The sequence below is a fragment of the Sordaria macrospora genome, chromosome 1, assembly GCF_033870435.1.
Source record: "Sordaria macrospora chromosome 1, complete sequence".
Taxonomy (NCBI): domain Eukaryota; kingdom Fungi; phylum Ascomycota; class Sordariomycetes; order Sordariales; family Sordariaceae; genus Sordaria; species Sordaria macrospora.
In genome coordinates, this window is record NC_089371.1 from 996467 (window position 1) to 1012459 (window position 15993).

At 50.9% G+C, this 15993-nt stretch overlaps 5 protein-coding genes and 2 non-coding genes across 7 annotated transcripts; 4 read left to right on the forward strand and 3 right to left on the reverse strand.

The window, feature by feature from the left end:
* Positions 1-291: 291 nt before the first annotated feature.
* Positions 292-1876, reverse strand: SMAC4_05271 (uncharacterized protein). The gene has a single exon (XM_003347021.2). The coding sequence runs from the start codon at positions 1587-1589 to the stop codon at positions 867-869; it is 723 nt and encodes a 240-aa protein (XP_003347069.1). The 5' UTR covers positions 1590-1876; the 3' UTR covers positions 292-866.
* Positions 1877-2269: 393 nt separating this feature from the next.
* On the forward strand, positions 2270-3762 carry SMAC4_05272 (uncharacterized protein). Its single transcript, XM_066090255.1, has 3 exons — positions 2270-2874; positions 2941-3017; positions 3091-3762. The coding sequence occupies exons 1-3, from the start codon at positions 2483-2485 to the stop codon at positions 3423-3425; spliced, it is 804 nt and encodes a 267-aa protein (XP_065945490.1). The 5' UTR covers positions 2270-2482; the 3' UTR covers positions 3426-3762.
* Positions 3763-3788: 26 nt separating this feature from the next.
* On the reverse strand, positions 3789-3880 carry SMAC4_13011. The gene is made up of 2 exons: positions 3845-3880; positions 3789-3823 (listed from the first exon to the last, which is right to left on the reverse strand). It is a non-coding gene; the product is annotated as a tRNA-Glu (tRNA).
* An 815-nt stretch (positions 3881-4695) lies between these two features.
* On the reverse strand, positions 4696-5151 carry SMAC4_13012 (uncharacterized protein; the record flags this gene model as incomplete). The annotated part of the gene is made up of 1 exon (XM_066091215.1): positions 4696-5151. One exon carries the CDS (start codon positions 5149-5151, stop codon positions 4696-4698), a length of 456 nt encoding a protein of 151 aa, XP_065945491.1.
* Positions 5152-7615: 2464 nt separating this feature from the next.
* SMAC4_05273 (uncharacterized protein) lies at positions 7616-11162 on the forward strand. The gene is made up of 4 exons (XM_003347023.2): positions 7616-7943; positions 8020-8503; positions 8557-9827; positions 10467-11162. The coding sequence occupies exons 1-4, from the start codon at positions 7939-7941 to the stop codon at positions 10660-10662; spliced, it is 1956 nt and encodes a 651-aa protein (XP_003347071.2). The 5' UTR covers positions 7616-7938; the 3' UTR covers positions 10663-11162.
* A 636-nt stretch (positions 11163-11798) lies between these two features.
* Positions 11799-11869, forward strand: SMAC4_13013. The gene has a single exon. It is a non-coding gene; the product is annotated as a tRNA-Gly (tRNA).
* Positions 11870-12670: 801 nt separating this feature from the next.
* SMAC4_13014 (uncharacterized protein) lies at positions 12671-13045 on the forward strand (the record flags this gene model as incomplete). Its single annotated transcript, XM_066091216.1, has 1 exon — positions 12671-13045. The coding sequence occupies one exon, from the start codon at positions 12671-12673 to the stop codon at positions 13043-13045; it is 375 nt and encodes a 124-aa protein (XP_065945492.1).
* Positions 13046-15993: the final 2948 nt, after the last annotated feature.

Genomic DNA, 15993 nt, shown 5'->3' on the forward strand with positions numbered 1-15993 from the left:
CGTTGCAAGACAAACGGCCAGTGTCATGAAGGGAAGCTGGAACTGGAAGCTATGCGAGGCCATGTGGCGGGCAACACACAGAGGATTTCAAACGGAAGGGAACAAAGGTGGCAATTAAAAATGATAAGAAAAGGCGGGGAGAAAGAAGACGATGATACTTCTCATACACTCACCGCAAAATGTGACACGACCTCGGGGGGCTCAATTCGTTGTTCGTTCGTTCGTTCGTTGTTCAACAAAAAGTTTGGTGCACTGGACTGGCGGCGGCGAACATGCTGCGAGCGGACGGGTGTTTCCTTTTCCAGGTTCCTGATTGAGAAGACATGCATGAGAGCATCCAGGGTAGTCAGGGCTAATTACACGCCAGTTGTCTCTTTCCTGATCGTTGCCGATATCGTGGGATTTCGGGTCCGATGTACAAAGTCTTGAAAAGCCAAATAATGGAGCTTCGTGTTGCTTGTTTCTTGTTCCTTGTTGACCTCCTCTGACACTTTTTCTCCTTGACTCGACACACAGATAGAAAGACAGTTTGACAGGTAGGAAGGATTTTGAAGGGAGAAAGAGCTGGCATTGTCCCATTGGCTATGTTTCTCATCCGCGGAAACAGGTCCGAAGATCCATAGGCAAACAAACAAGTACGAGTAGTGAACTGTCTCTCCAAGATGGCCACCGTTTTCCCCCGGTCACCGTAGCAGTTGCTGTAATCCTGTATCAAGTCGAAAGATAACCCGTTGTGTGGTGCAGACAGAGGAAAAGAAATAGAGTGGAGAAAGAAGAAAGAACGAGTCGGGTATCATTGAGTTGTGTTAACTTCCTTTGCTGCTGCTGCTGCTGCTGCTGCTGCTGCCGCCGCAGAGACCACCAATTCACGGCTTCTTAACAGCCTCGTCGGCAAACATCTTACCCTTGGCCTCCTCCTCCGCCTTCTCCAAATCAATCCCCAACGTCTTGGCCACCCACTCGGCAACCTCCTTCTCGGCCTCCTCATCCAGGTTGGCTTCGTTGCCGCCATACAGCGTCCTGCGCGCCTTCCTCCTCAGGTCCTCCACCGACAAGATGTCAAGGGCCCAGCTGGTGCCTCCGGCGGCCATGGTGGCGAAGCTGACGACGTTGAGCGTGGCCAGAGTGAGGGCCTCGGCGGCCATCATGGGATCCTTGTCGGCCTTGGCGTTGATGTTGCCAGCACCGGGTCGCGCTATGCCCGAGGCCATGGTGTTAGGCGCAAAGATCTCCATCTTGGAGGCCTTGAGGTGGCGGGCCACGGCGCGCCGGGAGACGGCAACGGAGAGGGCGAAGAAGGTGGCGCCGCCGAAGAAGAGGCCAAGCTGCTTCATGGAGCGCTCCGAGAAGAGGGGCGGGTAAGGACGTTCCTCCCATTGCTGTGCGGGTGGGTAGCGCGCCGCATCTGATGTGGGTGCAAGTGACGAGGCATTGGCAGGAGCTGGAATGGGTGTTTGTGTTGTTGTTGTTCCTGCTGCTACCGGTGCGGCGGGGCCGGCCGGGGTTGTGGTCGATTGTTGTTGTGGGGCTTTCGGAGGCTGACCGTCGGCCCAGACCAGTTTGCTGATGATGCTGGAGAGAATCGGCATCTTGAAAATGAGTGTGTCTGCCAAGAGCTGTCTCGGTGGTGAACTTGAATGAAGAGTGAGATGGATGGAAAACGGAAGGCGTTGGGATGCGGAAGCAGCGAACGCGGATTTGACACTGATATTTCTCGGAGCGAAAGTGGAATAGAGGTATCGGGTGGATGATGGCTGATGAAGTGATTGCGTGGAAGTGACTGAAGCTGGCACGGGATGTACCTAGAATGAAAAGCCTGTCCACTGTTCCCGGTCGTTCCTGCAGTCTGCAACGCTTTTGATGGAAGTTGTTTCCGTTGCCGTGCTGCCCTTGCCTGCCTGCCCCAGATTTGCATGCACCGGAGCTTGGACCAGGTGGTGGTTTATCTCCGCCCGAGAGAGGATCAGACCCTAACCCTACGGAGTGTTCTTCCTTTATCGTGCAGTATTTCCGGTACAGACTTCGGAGGTGAGATGGGGAAACGGAATCGAAGCTTGGATTATCTCCTCAGAGTCTGTAGATACGAATTGACCGTGGAATCATGGCTTGTGCGCAGGCTGATATATCCATCTCAACTTCAGCTCGTGGAGGTTCAGCTTGGGCTGATCCCGCGGCCCCGCCCCTCAATGAGGCATGGTGGGGCACCTGAACGACGGTGCTAAATTGTGGGGAAGTCTGGGCCTGTCTCACCCATCAACAACACCAATGCACCAGCATCACGACCAAGCAGCTGAAATTGAGTTGGCCTCTAGACGATCCTACCTGGCGTTGAACCCAGAAAAATCGGATTCTCTGACTTTTTTCTCATGTATTAACTCCTCATAAAGGACCACGCCCCGAAAAGCGATAGAACCAATCTCACCAACAACTCAACTTCCTTTCTCAGAAAACTACCCATCGGATCTCAAATCCCACCCCCAAAATGCCCAAACCAAAGAAATCAACAACCGCAACCAACGGCAGCAAACCATCCCAAACTTCCGCACCGTCAACAGCACCACCCACCAGCAGCGCCGCCCCGCCCTCCTGGCCCCCGTTCAAGCCCTCCCTGCCCATCACCGACCTCACCTTCGACAGTCTCGTGGATGACAAGGTCGTCGTTCTCCGGAACTTCTTCCCCAAATCCTTATGCCGCGACTACGTCTCCTTCCTGAGCACGCTCCCGCTGATAACCACGCCTGGGAAACCGAAGCGGGGGATGGCGGTGCGAGTGAATGATCGGTTCCAGATTGACGATCAGAAGTTTGCGGATAGGCTTTGGTATGAAACGGGGTTGAAGGAGGCGGTTTTGGGGGGTGGGTTGGAGCATTTGTGGTGAGTTTTCTATTTCCGACATGAGAAAAGTTGGGTGAGAGAGGTTTACTGACTGGAAGTGAACAGGGGCGGAGAAGTCATCGGCCTAAACCCAAATATCAGGATATACCGATACACAAAAGGGCAGTTCTTTGATGCGCATTGTATGTTTCCCCTCTGTTTCCCCCAGTTTTCCTCCGTCCCCCTTCCCCTCCCCCTACTAACACCCCCAACCAGACGACGACTCAAACAAAATCACCCTCACCCTCCCCCCCTCCTCCGACGAGAACCCAAATCCCAACCAAAAACAACAACAAGTCCCTGCCAAAACAACCTGGACTCTGCTGCTCTATCTCACCTCCGCCAGCGAAGGGTGCACGGGCGGCGAGACCGTCTTCTACCCCCACGACCGACAGGTGGCGAAGGAAGCAATTGCTGTGGCTCCGGAGACGGGTATGCTGTTACTGCATAAGCATGGGAATGATTGTATGTTGCATGAGGGCAGGGAGGTAACGGCAGGGGAGAAGTGGATTATTAGGACGGATTTGTGTGTTGGTAGGGGAGGGAGGTGAGAAGGCAAATAGAACTTAGGTGATGAAGTTATATGTGTGGGCCTTTGGGTATGGCGCTTTCAAATGTGAGCTTCCATGGTGGAATGAAGCCAAAGGTGTTTGTGGTCAAGTAAAGAAAGTTGTGAAGCAATTTGCTATGAACCCCCTTGTACAACTCAACTTGCCTGTCACAGAAGAAACAAGGTGTGAGGTGCATTGCCGAAGCAAGAGGCCAAAGGAGGAGCATAAGAGGTTGGGAAAGAAGCAAAAAAGAAGAATGGGGTCAAGGTAAAAAGGGGAAGTGGGAAGATGAAAGTACCTATAGAAGGGGAGGAGGGTGTTGAAAATGCAAAAAAAGGAAAATCAGCAAAAAAGATATTGAGACTCGGATACCGGGAGTCGAACCCGGGGCTGTTGAGAGAGCAGTCACTCCTGAGAAGTGAGAGTCAACGATGTTACCGCTACACCATACCCGATTGAACTGATATGGTCCGATGTTTATTGAAAGAGTGTGCCGCACGTGAGTTTATATCTGCATATGACAAATAGCCTTGACGGCCTGACCGTGAACATCTCCAGACCAGCTTCTCGTGAAGGTAAGGATGCCCAGAACACCACGATGTTGACCTCATGTATGCCGGACACTTCTGGAGGAGCAAGTTTCCTTGAGGTTCAGTCGTTTGACGAAGGACATGACGGTCGAGATTTTCGTCAAGATGCCTGTTTCGGACTTGAATATCTGTCAAGAGATTTCCATGTAGTCTGCTCTCCAGAACGAGACTTCATGTGATCATCACCATTGGCGTTGACATCCGCAAAGCTCCAACGCAGAGCTTCAAAGTCATTCATCACGATCACAATCACAGCAATTTCTTAAAAGATTGGAACGACAAGTATTTGCAAGATCATGTATTCTCTATCCTAGACAGCCCGCGTCCGGCCACCAGATATCCCAGCCAACCAAACAACACCACCCACCACAAGCGTTCGAGACAAGACATCTAGAACACTTTTCGAAAGTTAGCAAAGTGATCACCAACTTTAACTTCTCGATAACATGACAAATGTGTGAAAGGGATATAAACTCAGAATATGTAAGAATATACTATCACATACTGAAAGGTATAGGACACCCGGCGAAAGGGTCCCACCGTAACAGCATCAATCGCAAATTACTCTCATCACAGGATATATGGGTGGTGTGTTTGTGCATGTGCTGGATGACAGGAGTGAATGAAAACGTACCTTGTGATATTTGCTGAAGCGATGCAATGAAGGGCAAATAGAGCTATCACCACCCACTTGCCACAATCATTGCCTTGTGTATCCGTTCCGATGGGCGAGCGAGCGACTGAGCTTGCCGTTGCTGTTGCGAAGATGCCGATCCGGGAGAGGACAAAGACGACCGAGAAACAATAACTTTCATGTCGGCGTCAATTGCGACGCTTCCCCAGGAAATTCCATCGCAAAAGCTCAGGCTTGCTCCGCGCGAAGCAGCATTGGCCACCAATCTGAACTTTCGATCAAGACTGGAGGTTGTTGCTGATCGTACGTTTGTCGTCGTTGATGTCGGTTGTCGGGCTGGCTGGTTGGAAGAGAAATTCACGAGTCGAAACTTTCTGCAGGAAAAGTTTTGTGTTGTCGTTAAATCTTCGCAATGGATTACGTAAGCTGTGGTTATTTTGTGTGGAGCCAGTATGGTTGGCGGCTGTTTGCATGGTCTGTGCTTGTGGCAGCTGTCGGCCATCCTTCATGCGGACCGGCACTGCGATATGGGGCTTCGAGACGGGAGCACCGACGACGACGAGAAACCATTCCCCAACTCGAAGCCTCAACTTCATAGCATTGGCTCGTCATCTTGATATTGGTTGAGGTCTAGTTTCGAATTCTTGCTAAATATCTGACACGTCGAACAGGATGGGGCACAGGCGTTCATCATTCAGTGGCGGTCCTTTATGGCGTGGCTGAGCGTCAACGATAGAAGGGGCTCGGGGGATTGAGGTTAGGTAAGTGAAGCACAGGACTTGATGATACAGGTAGGACTCGAACTCCATCCCACCAGGTCGATATCCTGTTGATCACGACTTTTGCTCAAATTTGGCGTGGCAAGACAGGTCAATACATCTAACCACAAGAAGCAATTGACTTTTGCGGAGCAATCTTCTGCCGTCATCCCCAGATGGAGAGGGCTGTGCCTGACAGATGAGTTACCTATGACGTTGTGATATCTCCAACAGTCTCGTGGACTTGACCTCCTTTTCCTCAGATAATGCGAGCCATAGTCGAACTCAATCAAGTCCAACGCTTTATCGTGTAGCTGATGTTGCTGTGCCTCATCAATGTCGAAGGACGCAGGGGGGCTGTGCAATGCAGCCTGTGAAGGACGGCAGCGAACAACTGTCCCACGTCACCCAACCTCCATTGAACCTCAGTGGGCAGTTTGAGACGAGCAAATTGAAAAGAAGCATTGAAACAAACTTCTTGAGATGTCTCGATCAATAAATCGATACCATGCCGTTTTGGTTCGACTCCAGCATAGTGCTGGTCTTGGAGCTCTTTGGAGAAAGGACCAAGAAGGGATATATGTCACCGGTCCGGGGTCAACATTGAACTCTGTCCCGGGGACAGTCTCCGGGGACGGATCTGTGACACCATTATTAATATCTTCGAATGACAACACAAGGTGAGAGACCCGGCATATTGTTTGGTCTTCATATCGTCGCGAGTTGTATCGCCAAGGGTTCATTGTGGACAATTTGTCCACCAACTCGGAGTAGGCGAGCCGCTGTAGGCACTGCATTCTCATAATCCCTGGGGTCTGTGATGAGAGTGATCACTCAGGGCGAATCGCTATCGCAACCTGCTGCTACCATGAACCCCAGTCAGCGCGACAAAAAGGGCCGGAACCTCTCGTGTTGTCGTCGCCAATCTGTAACGGTAGTGATCGCCGACATTGAGCGGATTTCGACCACTGGCAGTGATCTGTTTCTATTGCAAGGCAATCGACTTAAACCTCTTGGGGCAGGTCAGCGTCGTGGTTGGTCAAGGTTCTTTATTGGGGATTGTTTGGAGTTCTCAGTGGGGATCACAGGGTTGTCTGTGGGTTGCTGGGTTTAGGGGAGTGAGATTGTGAGGCGGTGCTCTCGGGCTCCCGAAACTCCCCACAGCGGCCGGAGCGGCAGACAGGGGCGCGCCTTTGATGCTTCATTCTTCTTTTCAACATTGATCCTTGGCCTGTGAATCAGAGTTGTCGATTGGTGTTGGAGTTTGAGATGGATGGTGCTTTGAGTTGGCTTTGATTTCGTTCAGCTCGGTGTACTGCATTGTATCAGGAGATCAGGTACCAATGAGACAGTCAAGTGACGCATTCGGGCACTGCTCCTGCCGTCAAAGCGAAAACATTGCAAGATGAGACTGTCAAGAGACGGGAAGGGGGCAAGGGCGGACTGTGGGGAAGATGCAGTTGTGCAAGGGAATGGTTGGCAATGATAGCCGCTTCTGCGCATCGCGCCTTCCTCCCGCCAAAAACGTGGTTGCCCGAGTGTCGACGACCAGCAGGCACCAGATGAGCACTGCCAGCAGAAGCCAGCAGGAACGAGCACCTGGTAAACTCCAAAATTTTCCAGCTGGGCATCATCGCCATCCTCACCTCACCACTCGAGCTGAACACCACGATGCCCAACCACAAAATCAGCCAACGCTTTGCTGTCCTAGGCAAAGTCGATTGACTTCTCCATCTGGAGAATCACAGCAAAGCAATGGAATGACGGATTTGCCCAAGCAAACAAAGACTCGAAACTCGAACATGGCGGACAACGTCAACGGCACTCCAGCCTCACAACCCCGGCTTGGATGACACCCTATCTGCTCTGCACCTCCAGATGGCCTAGCGTCAAGACTCGGAGAAGCTTAACTTGGGAATCATGGGCAGTGTAACTGGGGTTCCCTCCCTGTCTCACCCAAGCAGCTGCAGGCATTGCAGGCTCACCGGGAATCTCACTGGATGTTTTTGGGCCCAGAGCCGAACCCACCACGCTGGGCCACCAACCGACGAGAGCCACGGTCGGCAAGGACGCTGGCACCGCTGGGAATTCCATTGGGTCTCGACCACTGCGCGCGGGGCAAGGCTCTGTTACGCAGTAAGCTGAGCATCCCTTTTGTTTCTTAACTGCTGACATCTGCCCTCCATTTCCGCTTCTCTTGGTTCTGGAGTTTCTACTCCTTCTTCGTTTTCCGATATCAGGCCATCGTTACCAGCACGGCATCCCGAAATAACTTCACGTCCCCAGTCCGCGATCGGTACCAGCCGTGGTGGACCCAGCACCCTAACAGCATCGACGCGTCCACTAAACTCCCCAACCACCCACTGGGCCTGGCGGCCAGACCGCATCCTCAAAAGAGGACTCAGACCCAAACCCATCGAACCGGGGCCCCTGAGACTTTCCCATCGCCGAGGGAGAGACATAAGGAGGACATAGGAGGAAAACAAGAGAGCAATTGGGCAATCTAAGGATCTACGACTCATTTCGTAACAATGTCGTGCATATCGGCAAGTCTCCATTGAACAGGCGCCGTGGCATTAACGCTTAACTAACTCACTCTAGTTTCGCCGCAGGGCCAAGACGAAGAAGAAGGAGAAGCCGTCGTTTATGCGGAGGATGACGACCATGAAAATTGCTTCTCCCAGCCAGCCGACGTCCGCCTTGTTCATGGCTTCTCTGGTATCGTCGGCACAGGTCTTCAACGCTACCCACAAACCCATGTACATCCACGATGCGTTTAAGAAACACGCCGTGAGGGTGTGGAAAGAAGCTTGCGGAGGCGACAAGGTACTCACACATGAGAAATTCCTTCGCTTTTTCAAGAGAACCCAAGGTGTTACGACCACGGATCTTCCAGATAAGGACGTGTATACCTTCGAGGAATTCTTCTGGGCTTGGAGCAACAACAAGGCAGCATGGAATGCAGTACAACCCTTGGATCCCAACGAAACCGACCTCACGTATCCGATTAGCAATTATTTCATCAACAGCAGCCACAACACATACTTGGAAGGAAATCAACTGTCGTCCAAGAGCTCCGCAGAGGCATACAAAGCCGTACGTATGAACCGCTCCTCGTCCCTAGTAACATCGTCTAACAGGACTCACAGGTATTACGGAACGGTTGCAGATGTATTGAAATTGACGTGTGGAACGGTGCCCCGTCACGAACGCCATCCAAGTCTCCGCACGGGGAACATCGCCGACATATATCAAATGTTTCCGCCATGTCACGATCGAGCGTTCGACATGGCTCAAGCCTGAGCGTCGATCATCCAGGTCTTTACACAATGCGAACTCCCCGAGACAGTGGCACGAGTCTGGATCCGAAAGAACTGAGCGATCGTTTGGATCAATCCACATCATCATCCGGCTCCATCAAGAGGGTTGAGCCCATCGTGCACCACCATGGAACTATGACTACCACGGTGCCTTTTCGGGAGGTTTGCAAGGCTGTTCGAGAAGAGGCGTTCGTAACCAACCATTTACCGATCATCGTCAGTCTGGAGGTTGGCGCGGATCGTGAGCAACAAGAGATGATGGTGGAGATCATGAAGGAGGAATGGGCCGGATTGCTTCTCGAAGAGCCTTTCGAAGACTGCGATCATCTAAAGCAACAACCTCGACTGGAACAATTGCTCGACAAGATTCTGATCAAGGTGAAGCGGTTGGATGATTCCAATGGTGAGATACAGGAAGCTCAGCGTGGGCGATCTCTGACTGTCAGCTCTCTGCGCTCCAAACCACCAATCTGCGAAATGCTTGCCGCTCTGGCTATCTACACGCGCAGTGAGCATTTTTCCGATCTCAAATCCCTATCCTCAACAACCCCCAGCCATATTTTCAGTGTGAACGAGGACAAGTTTCTGGATATGATATCCCAGGATAAGGCCAAGCTGAAGAAGATCATGGATCACAACAAGCAATACTTTATGCGAATCTACCCCAAGGGCCTTCGGTTCGACAGCAGTAACCCCGACCCTACTATTCCGTGGCGAAGAGGTGTGCAGATGGTGGCTATGAACTGGCAGAAGACCGACGAAGGCACGATGCTCAACGATGCCATGTTTGCGGACACGAATGGCTGGATTCTTAAGCCCACCGGTTTCCTAACAAATCACGACGATATACCGACAAGGACGGTCGACCTACGAATCACTGTTCTAGCAGGGCAGTCGATTCCCGTACCTGAGGGTGGGCAAGCTAAGAAGCTGCGCACCCGAGTGAAGGTGGAATTGCACGTCGAAAAGCCAAACAAAGCGCTTGACTTGACGCGAACCACTCAGCCACAAGCGACCGAGAATCCAGACTGGGAGCGTAGTCCATACCCGCTTAACTTCCTGAATGTGGGTGGGATTGTGGAAGAGCTCAGCTTCGTGAGGTAAGTTTTATGTCCTCGCTACTCCGGATGTTTCTTCTCCTCGTTATTATATCACTGCACACCTTCCCTCGATGATGCGCCATCCGACCAGAACTACTGGTTAAATATTTTCTTACCCCCTACCTGTTATCCAGGAGTGAGTGGTTGTTGTCTCGTTTCGACGTTATGAATTTGATGCACGAAGCCGTCACCGCAGGCAAACCACTGTGAAGACTCTTTTTCTTTCTCCATCGCAGTTTACGTCCTGTGGTTGTCCATATCATGGAGACAATGACAGGTAGGATGCCCCAGACAAAGTTGTCTAAGTAGCAAACTCTCGAGCAGAGGGCCGGGCATGAGGGAACGGAAGAGATCTTTATCCGAGAGCGAGAGATACATAGTGTCCTCCGCAACTGCGCCTGCCCCCCTTTCCCCGGATGAGAGTGTGTTTGTGCTACACGGGAGTCTCGCATACCGACATCGGCTTCCTTCCGGTCGGCCGGTTTCGTCCACTGAACTTCATGCCTCTTTTTTTGCTCCCTTTCCAAACTTTATCTGACACGAGCCTCACCTTTCCTCCTTTCTCATCCACTCATCATCTTCATTTTCATTCGCCTTTGGCTCACAAACGTGGCTCTAACCTAATGGCGTCTCCCACAGATTCAAAGTTGAAGAGCCCTCCTCAAGCGGCTTCGGCAACGAGCTTCTCGCTTGGGCTTGCATCCGTCTTGACCGCTTGCAGCAAGGATATAGATGCCTCGATCTTTATCATCCCCTCACCCGTCGACCACTCCGCCGACACGGTGGACATTCTTCATCTCAGCTTTTTATCAAGGTTGAGAAGAATATTCGGTGAAAGCTTGCCGACAAACCAGACACATGCCGAGATTGCCGTCGGGTCACAGCGACTTCTGACCACATGACGACGGCAGCCGGTCTTCATTTATTCAACTTCTGTTTCCGTTTTCTTGATATCCTTGTCTTAATACGGCATTTTCCTGGCTCCCGCATTGGCGTGGAACATACTTCAGCATGGCATTTATGGTGGCAGGTCTCTTTTTGAATGCATGGTAGAAGAAGGAGAAGAAGAAGAGATGCGCAAAGCAAAGCAGAGACTGTTTGAGATGGGATTCAATGGGTATTGCATTCAATGTTGATTGCTTTTGGGTGGAAACTTTGGATGCCAGTCAGGTACAGAGCGATCTGTCACTCACTTGGGAAGGAAATTCTCGTTGGATGAGATATGTTTTGAAAGGATACCCTTGGTATAGCTAGCGAGTTCCTCGACTTTGGAAAGACTGAAGCGACTAGGGATAAGCTCAGTTAGCAATTGACTATTATTGCTTACATTCATTGCTTCAACCATTGTGAAAATGGATGTGCTCGCCTCCTGTCCCTGAAAATGTTAGTCGTGACTGAAATTCGCACTTGTATACTACTCGCCTTCAAATACACTAGGATATCTTGCCCCTGTACATGTTAATATATAGGTAGAAACCCAACTTCTATGCAAAGGGGTAACTTGCAAGTAAAGACGATACTCGTCAGGTCTTCAAAAACGACGGTCTGACTAGTGGGCGAGCCACTAGTCAGGGACATTAATTCGTACCTGGACTTTCATTCCTACCGGATTCTTGTGTTGAGACGGTATATGGTGTGCATGTATGGGATATCCTGCTGTGCGGGGTCACATGCACTTACACCATGTTATTATGCAGGTAAGCCCGGTAACCGGCTTATTGTGGGAGACTTTCGTGCCAAGGGCTTCTGCTAACTGGCGAAAGTCGCTTCCGTGGTACAAATTAATGTCCCTGACTAGTGGGAAAACCACTAGTCAGACGGTCGTTTTTGAAGACCTGACGAGTATCTGTGTTGGGAAGGCGGTGCCTCCGAAGCAACCGTGATCCACCACAACGGCTAGGTCATCCCTGACTTTCCATCCCCCACCACATAAGCAAAACTTTTGCGCCAAACCTTCAACAACAATTACAAGCGCCAGTGGTTTAGTGGTAAAATCCATCGTTGCCATCGATGGGCCCCGCGTTCGATTCGCGGCTGGCGCATTTCTTTTGCAATTTATTTTCCAATTCCCCTTTTTGTCCCTGCTGGCTCCTTCCATTTCCTTAAGGTAGTCTTATTTTTTTCTTTTTCACCGATCCATTCCTTTCAATCTTTTCTCTTTTTATCGATTTTCCGTTGGATCATACATATATATATGTGTTTATGTGCATAGCCATGATTATAATGGGTATCTGAATCCTTATTTTTTGGGGGGTTTTTTTTTTCCATGTGTAAGAACCATGCTATAATGCCGGAAATGTTGGTTACGATTGTGATTCTACAACTGATGAATGGCTTGTGAAGTTGCCCAGTTGGTCATTTGGGTTCTTTCATTCTCTGTTATTTTTTTGCAACTTCACCCTTAGTTTAGGTCCAGTAGGCATCGTGTCAAGGCTTACTTGACCGACTTCTGGCCATAGATTGTTTCCTTTCCATTTTGTTATTCCGACATGCTTATGCCATTCTACTTTCGGTCAATACGATGAAGGCCACTCAACGCCTAGAAAGTAGGTGTCTTTGCTCATCGTGCGCCGCGATCTTAGCCGAATTCCATCTGGTATCAATCATTGTCAACACCAACGTTGGGAAGGAACATTATCATCAGGTCATGTTTTTGACTGATGACTTTCCGATTATGCCGGAAAGTACAACAGAACAACCCTTCTCCCGACCAGCTGTCAAAAAAATTCTCCGCTGCTTGTGTTGCCTGTCAAAAAAGCTTCGCGACCCGCCCGTCATATCCCTTTTCCTTCCGGCCTTCATATCGGAGACGGCACCCAACGTTTGGCCAATATCGGAGTGACATGGAGCGAGCGAGGTTAGGTGACGGGGGGAAACGGAAAACGGAGTGCCGCCGCCGAGCCAAGACGGGAAGAACGGACAAGCCGGTTTGCGGACTTACCTGCCACGTTAAGGGGAGGGAAAAAAAGTGGAAAGTCCCTGGAATCATGGAAAAGACGGCGAAGGGTAGCGAGCTAATTCGTTCCCGACAGTCTGGTTCCAGGACGGATCACGGAAGGGAAGGGGAAGGAAGGATAACAGAAACAATGCATCGTTCCGCAACCACAACCGCAGGCCGCGAAATTTTCCGTTGGCAGACGTTTCCGTGCGACACAGAGGCTGGGGGAATTTTCTCCTTTCCTCGAAGGTTTCCCCTCAGAGTCGGTTGTCAACGATGACAAAGATCCCCTCCAAAAGGATACGTACGGCTGCTCCCTGAAGTACCAAGGGTTCGGGGAGGTTTAGTCTGACTCAGGGGTCCATATTCCAGAACTTTCACCTGCTTGTAAGCAGATATTCATTCACAGTCTGGGTCATCTGCTCCTGCTCATGTAGAGATCTCGAGACTCTCAAAGACGAACAGGGGTCTTGAAGATGGGGCTCCATTATCAGATCATTTGTCTGACACAGTCAACAAGCCTACCTGCCGCTGTTCCTGCATGTACACAGTGTGCGATGGTTTTGTGCAAACATGTCGGGGCGAGGTGGGCGCAGATTGGAAGCGTTCTGAACGTTGTAACGGAGGAGCGATTCAATCTGTGTAGCAAACGCAAGATCCCGGGGCTGAATCGAAACCAATTTTGAGCTCTTTCGTAAAGCTTTTAGGGTGAAAGTGAGAATTGAAAATCTTGAGAAGTAAGCAGCATCATATCATGTATGTGTATAAGTCCTGCTAGTCAGCGACATCGCACGCTCGTCGTTGCCGGGAGTCCCTAGAAAGAGAAGTCTAGCATTGGTCCACACTTGCGGCCACGCCATATAGTCGACCACAGAAATGACCTGGAAAGGCCCCGTCGTCATCACGATGAACCCCGGACGAAGCTTCCGAGTGATGACCTTCCCCTTTCGCCAGTGCTTGCCCAATGCGGTGCAGCTTCAGTTGTACTCCGACCACCCGAACTCGTCGCTGACCTGTCAGGCCATCAGTGGATGCCGGTGACCTCAAAATGGCAATCCTCGATGACCGTCGATACTGGGACGACGCCGACGCGGTTGTAAAGACGCTAGTGTAACCGATGTTAAAGCTGATAAGGTGCTGATGAGTGTTGTTGTTCTGGCTGGTGTTCGGTCCACCGGGAGTCTTCTAAGTATCATGCCAAGCGAAGACTCCTTGTCGGGTTTGGGACGGCCGATGGCCAGAATGATATCAACCGATGCGTTTGTGGGGTGCCTCTGAAGTCTGATGGGCTGTAGGTACGCGGTTGCAGGATACTCGAGGCGCGAGGGTATAAACAGTGACAGCTGGCATAACAAACCCCAATAATGATTTGACAAACGCCAACGAAGGATTCGAACCAAGGAATGATATCCAGATAGCATATGGTAATCGCAGGCCCGAGTGTGGAGAAGAGGCCAGCTGTGATGTCCATGGATATGATATGTATCAGTGGACTCGTGGGCCCCTTATGTGAGTCGGTAGTTGAGTCGACGCGACACCGAAAACCAGGAACCAGGTTGAGGAGCAGATCAAGGGGCCAGATGATGGTAGATGTGCGGGGTCGAGCTGATGTGTAAAAGAACGACTCGATGACGACGTATGCTTGACTAGCATGAGGCTCCCCAGACTGGAGATGGTGGGCCGGCCGAGGTCGACTTGGTCTAGGGATAATCGACTATGGGTTCGGTATATGTCTAGCTTGAACCGAGTGGGTTGTGGCACCAAAGGTCTTTGTCTGGTGATTTTCTGTTTCGCTTGGGTTATTGATGCTGCAACGGCTGAAGTGAGGAGGACATGGCCAAGACGGACTTGGTCTGCATCCCGTTGGTCAGTATTCACCTTGGGGATCCGGCAAAAGAACTTGTCCTGTTGGCTGGCTGGTTTAATCTTTGATGTGTGATGTGCAGAGGTTCGTGGCGACGGGCGAATCACCATCGAGCATGGCGTTGGACGTCAACCACCTACTCGGGAATTGAACCCAGACGCTCGTTGCGTGGTGTCATTGTGGGATTGCGGGATAATGGGGGCATCGGGGACCATTGCGACAGTGTAAACGGAAGAAGGGGGAGGTCGGGCAGCCCCTATGAGCCATCATGTCGTATTGACTCCCGGGCAACGAACAACGACGGTCGGCATGTTGGGAATGTGGGCAATGTTGTCGTTGGAGGTTCGGTCATCTACCTGTGCTGATGTTGGTTGGTACTTTGGTCTTTCTTGGGAGAAAAGTAGGCGGGAAAAGACGGGCCACAATAGATGAGAGAAGATGGCGGTCGCCGGACACGTAGCACCCAATTCGGGCAGAATTTTCTTGTGTAATTTCAGATTCTTGCCGTCATTTTCGGTTGTTGGCGTAGGAGATGGAAGAAGGGAAGGAGCGATATGGTCACTGTCCCATCACGACTTCTCTTTTCTTGGTGGTTGTGACCGTAGTTGTGGGGCTCTTTTCTGCCAAGCAAATGACGACCTTTTCACCTTTCAAGAACTGCAGTCAGTTATGGCAGGTGGCAGTTGTGCAAAGTGGCAGGCACGTTGGGCGCTACGGGTGATCATCGGCTCCTGGAATATGGAGTCTGGCGGTTTGATCTCCGTTCCATTTCTCTCTTCTCCATCTTTTTTCTCAGATTATTCTACTTGGTCAAACTTTGAGCTTTTGCGCTCCAGGAATGACCCATTATTACCGTCCCAACTGATTTTACTGACTCGTCACAATTCACATCCCTTGACCCGCGGTCCCGTTGTTGCAAACCAATCTCTTCCAGGCCAAGCAAATTCCCAAACATCGACTCAAAAGAAAAAAAAACAAAAGGGATGAGTGGAACTCCAAGCCATACTATGAGCACAGTACAACACTGCTTACCTTTACTCGAGTTAGATCACGGACCGAGAGTGGGTTTGATGCTACAGTACCACCGTCTCCCACCAGTCGAACGATGCGCTATCTCTGGGTAGTTTAGTCTACTACATGGAGGCTACACGCCATGTCCGTAGTAGCACTATACTATCCAGTGTACAAGCTACAAGTTAAAGGACGGCTGCAGCAAGCCACAAGCTGCATGATCAGGCTTCAATTGTTATGGAGAAACATGCCCTGGACTTTCCCATTTCCTGCGAGTCCCCGGAAGACGGCGAGCCCTGCGCAAACGGCACTTGTCTCAGAGTTAAACCAGACTAGCCTCGCCTTGCAGTGCG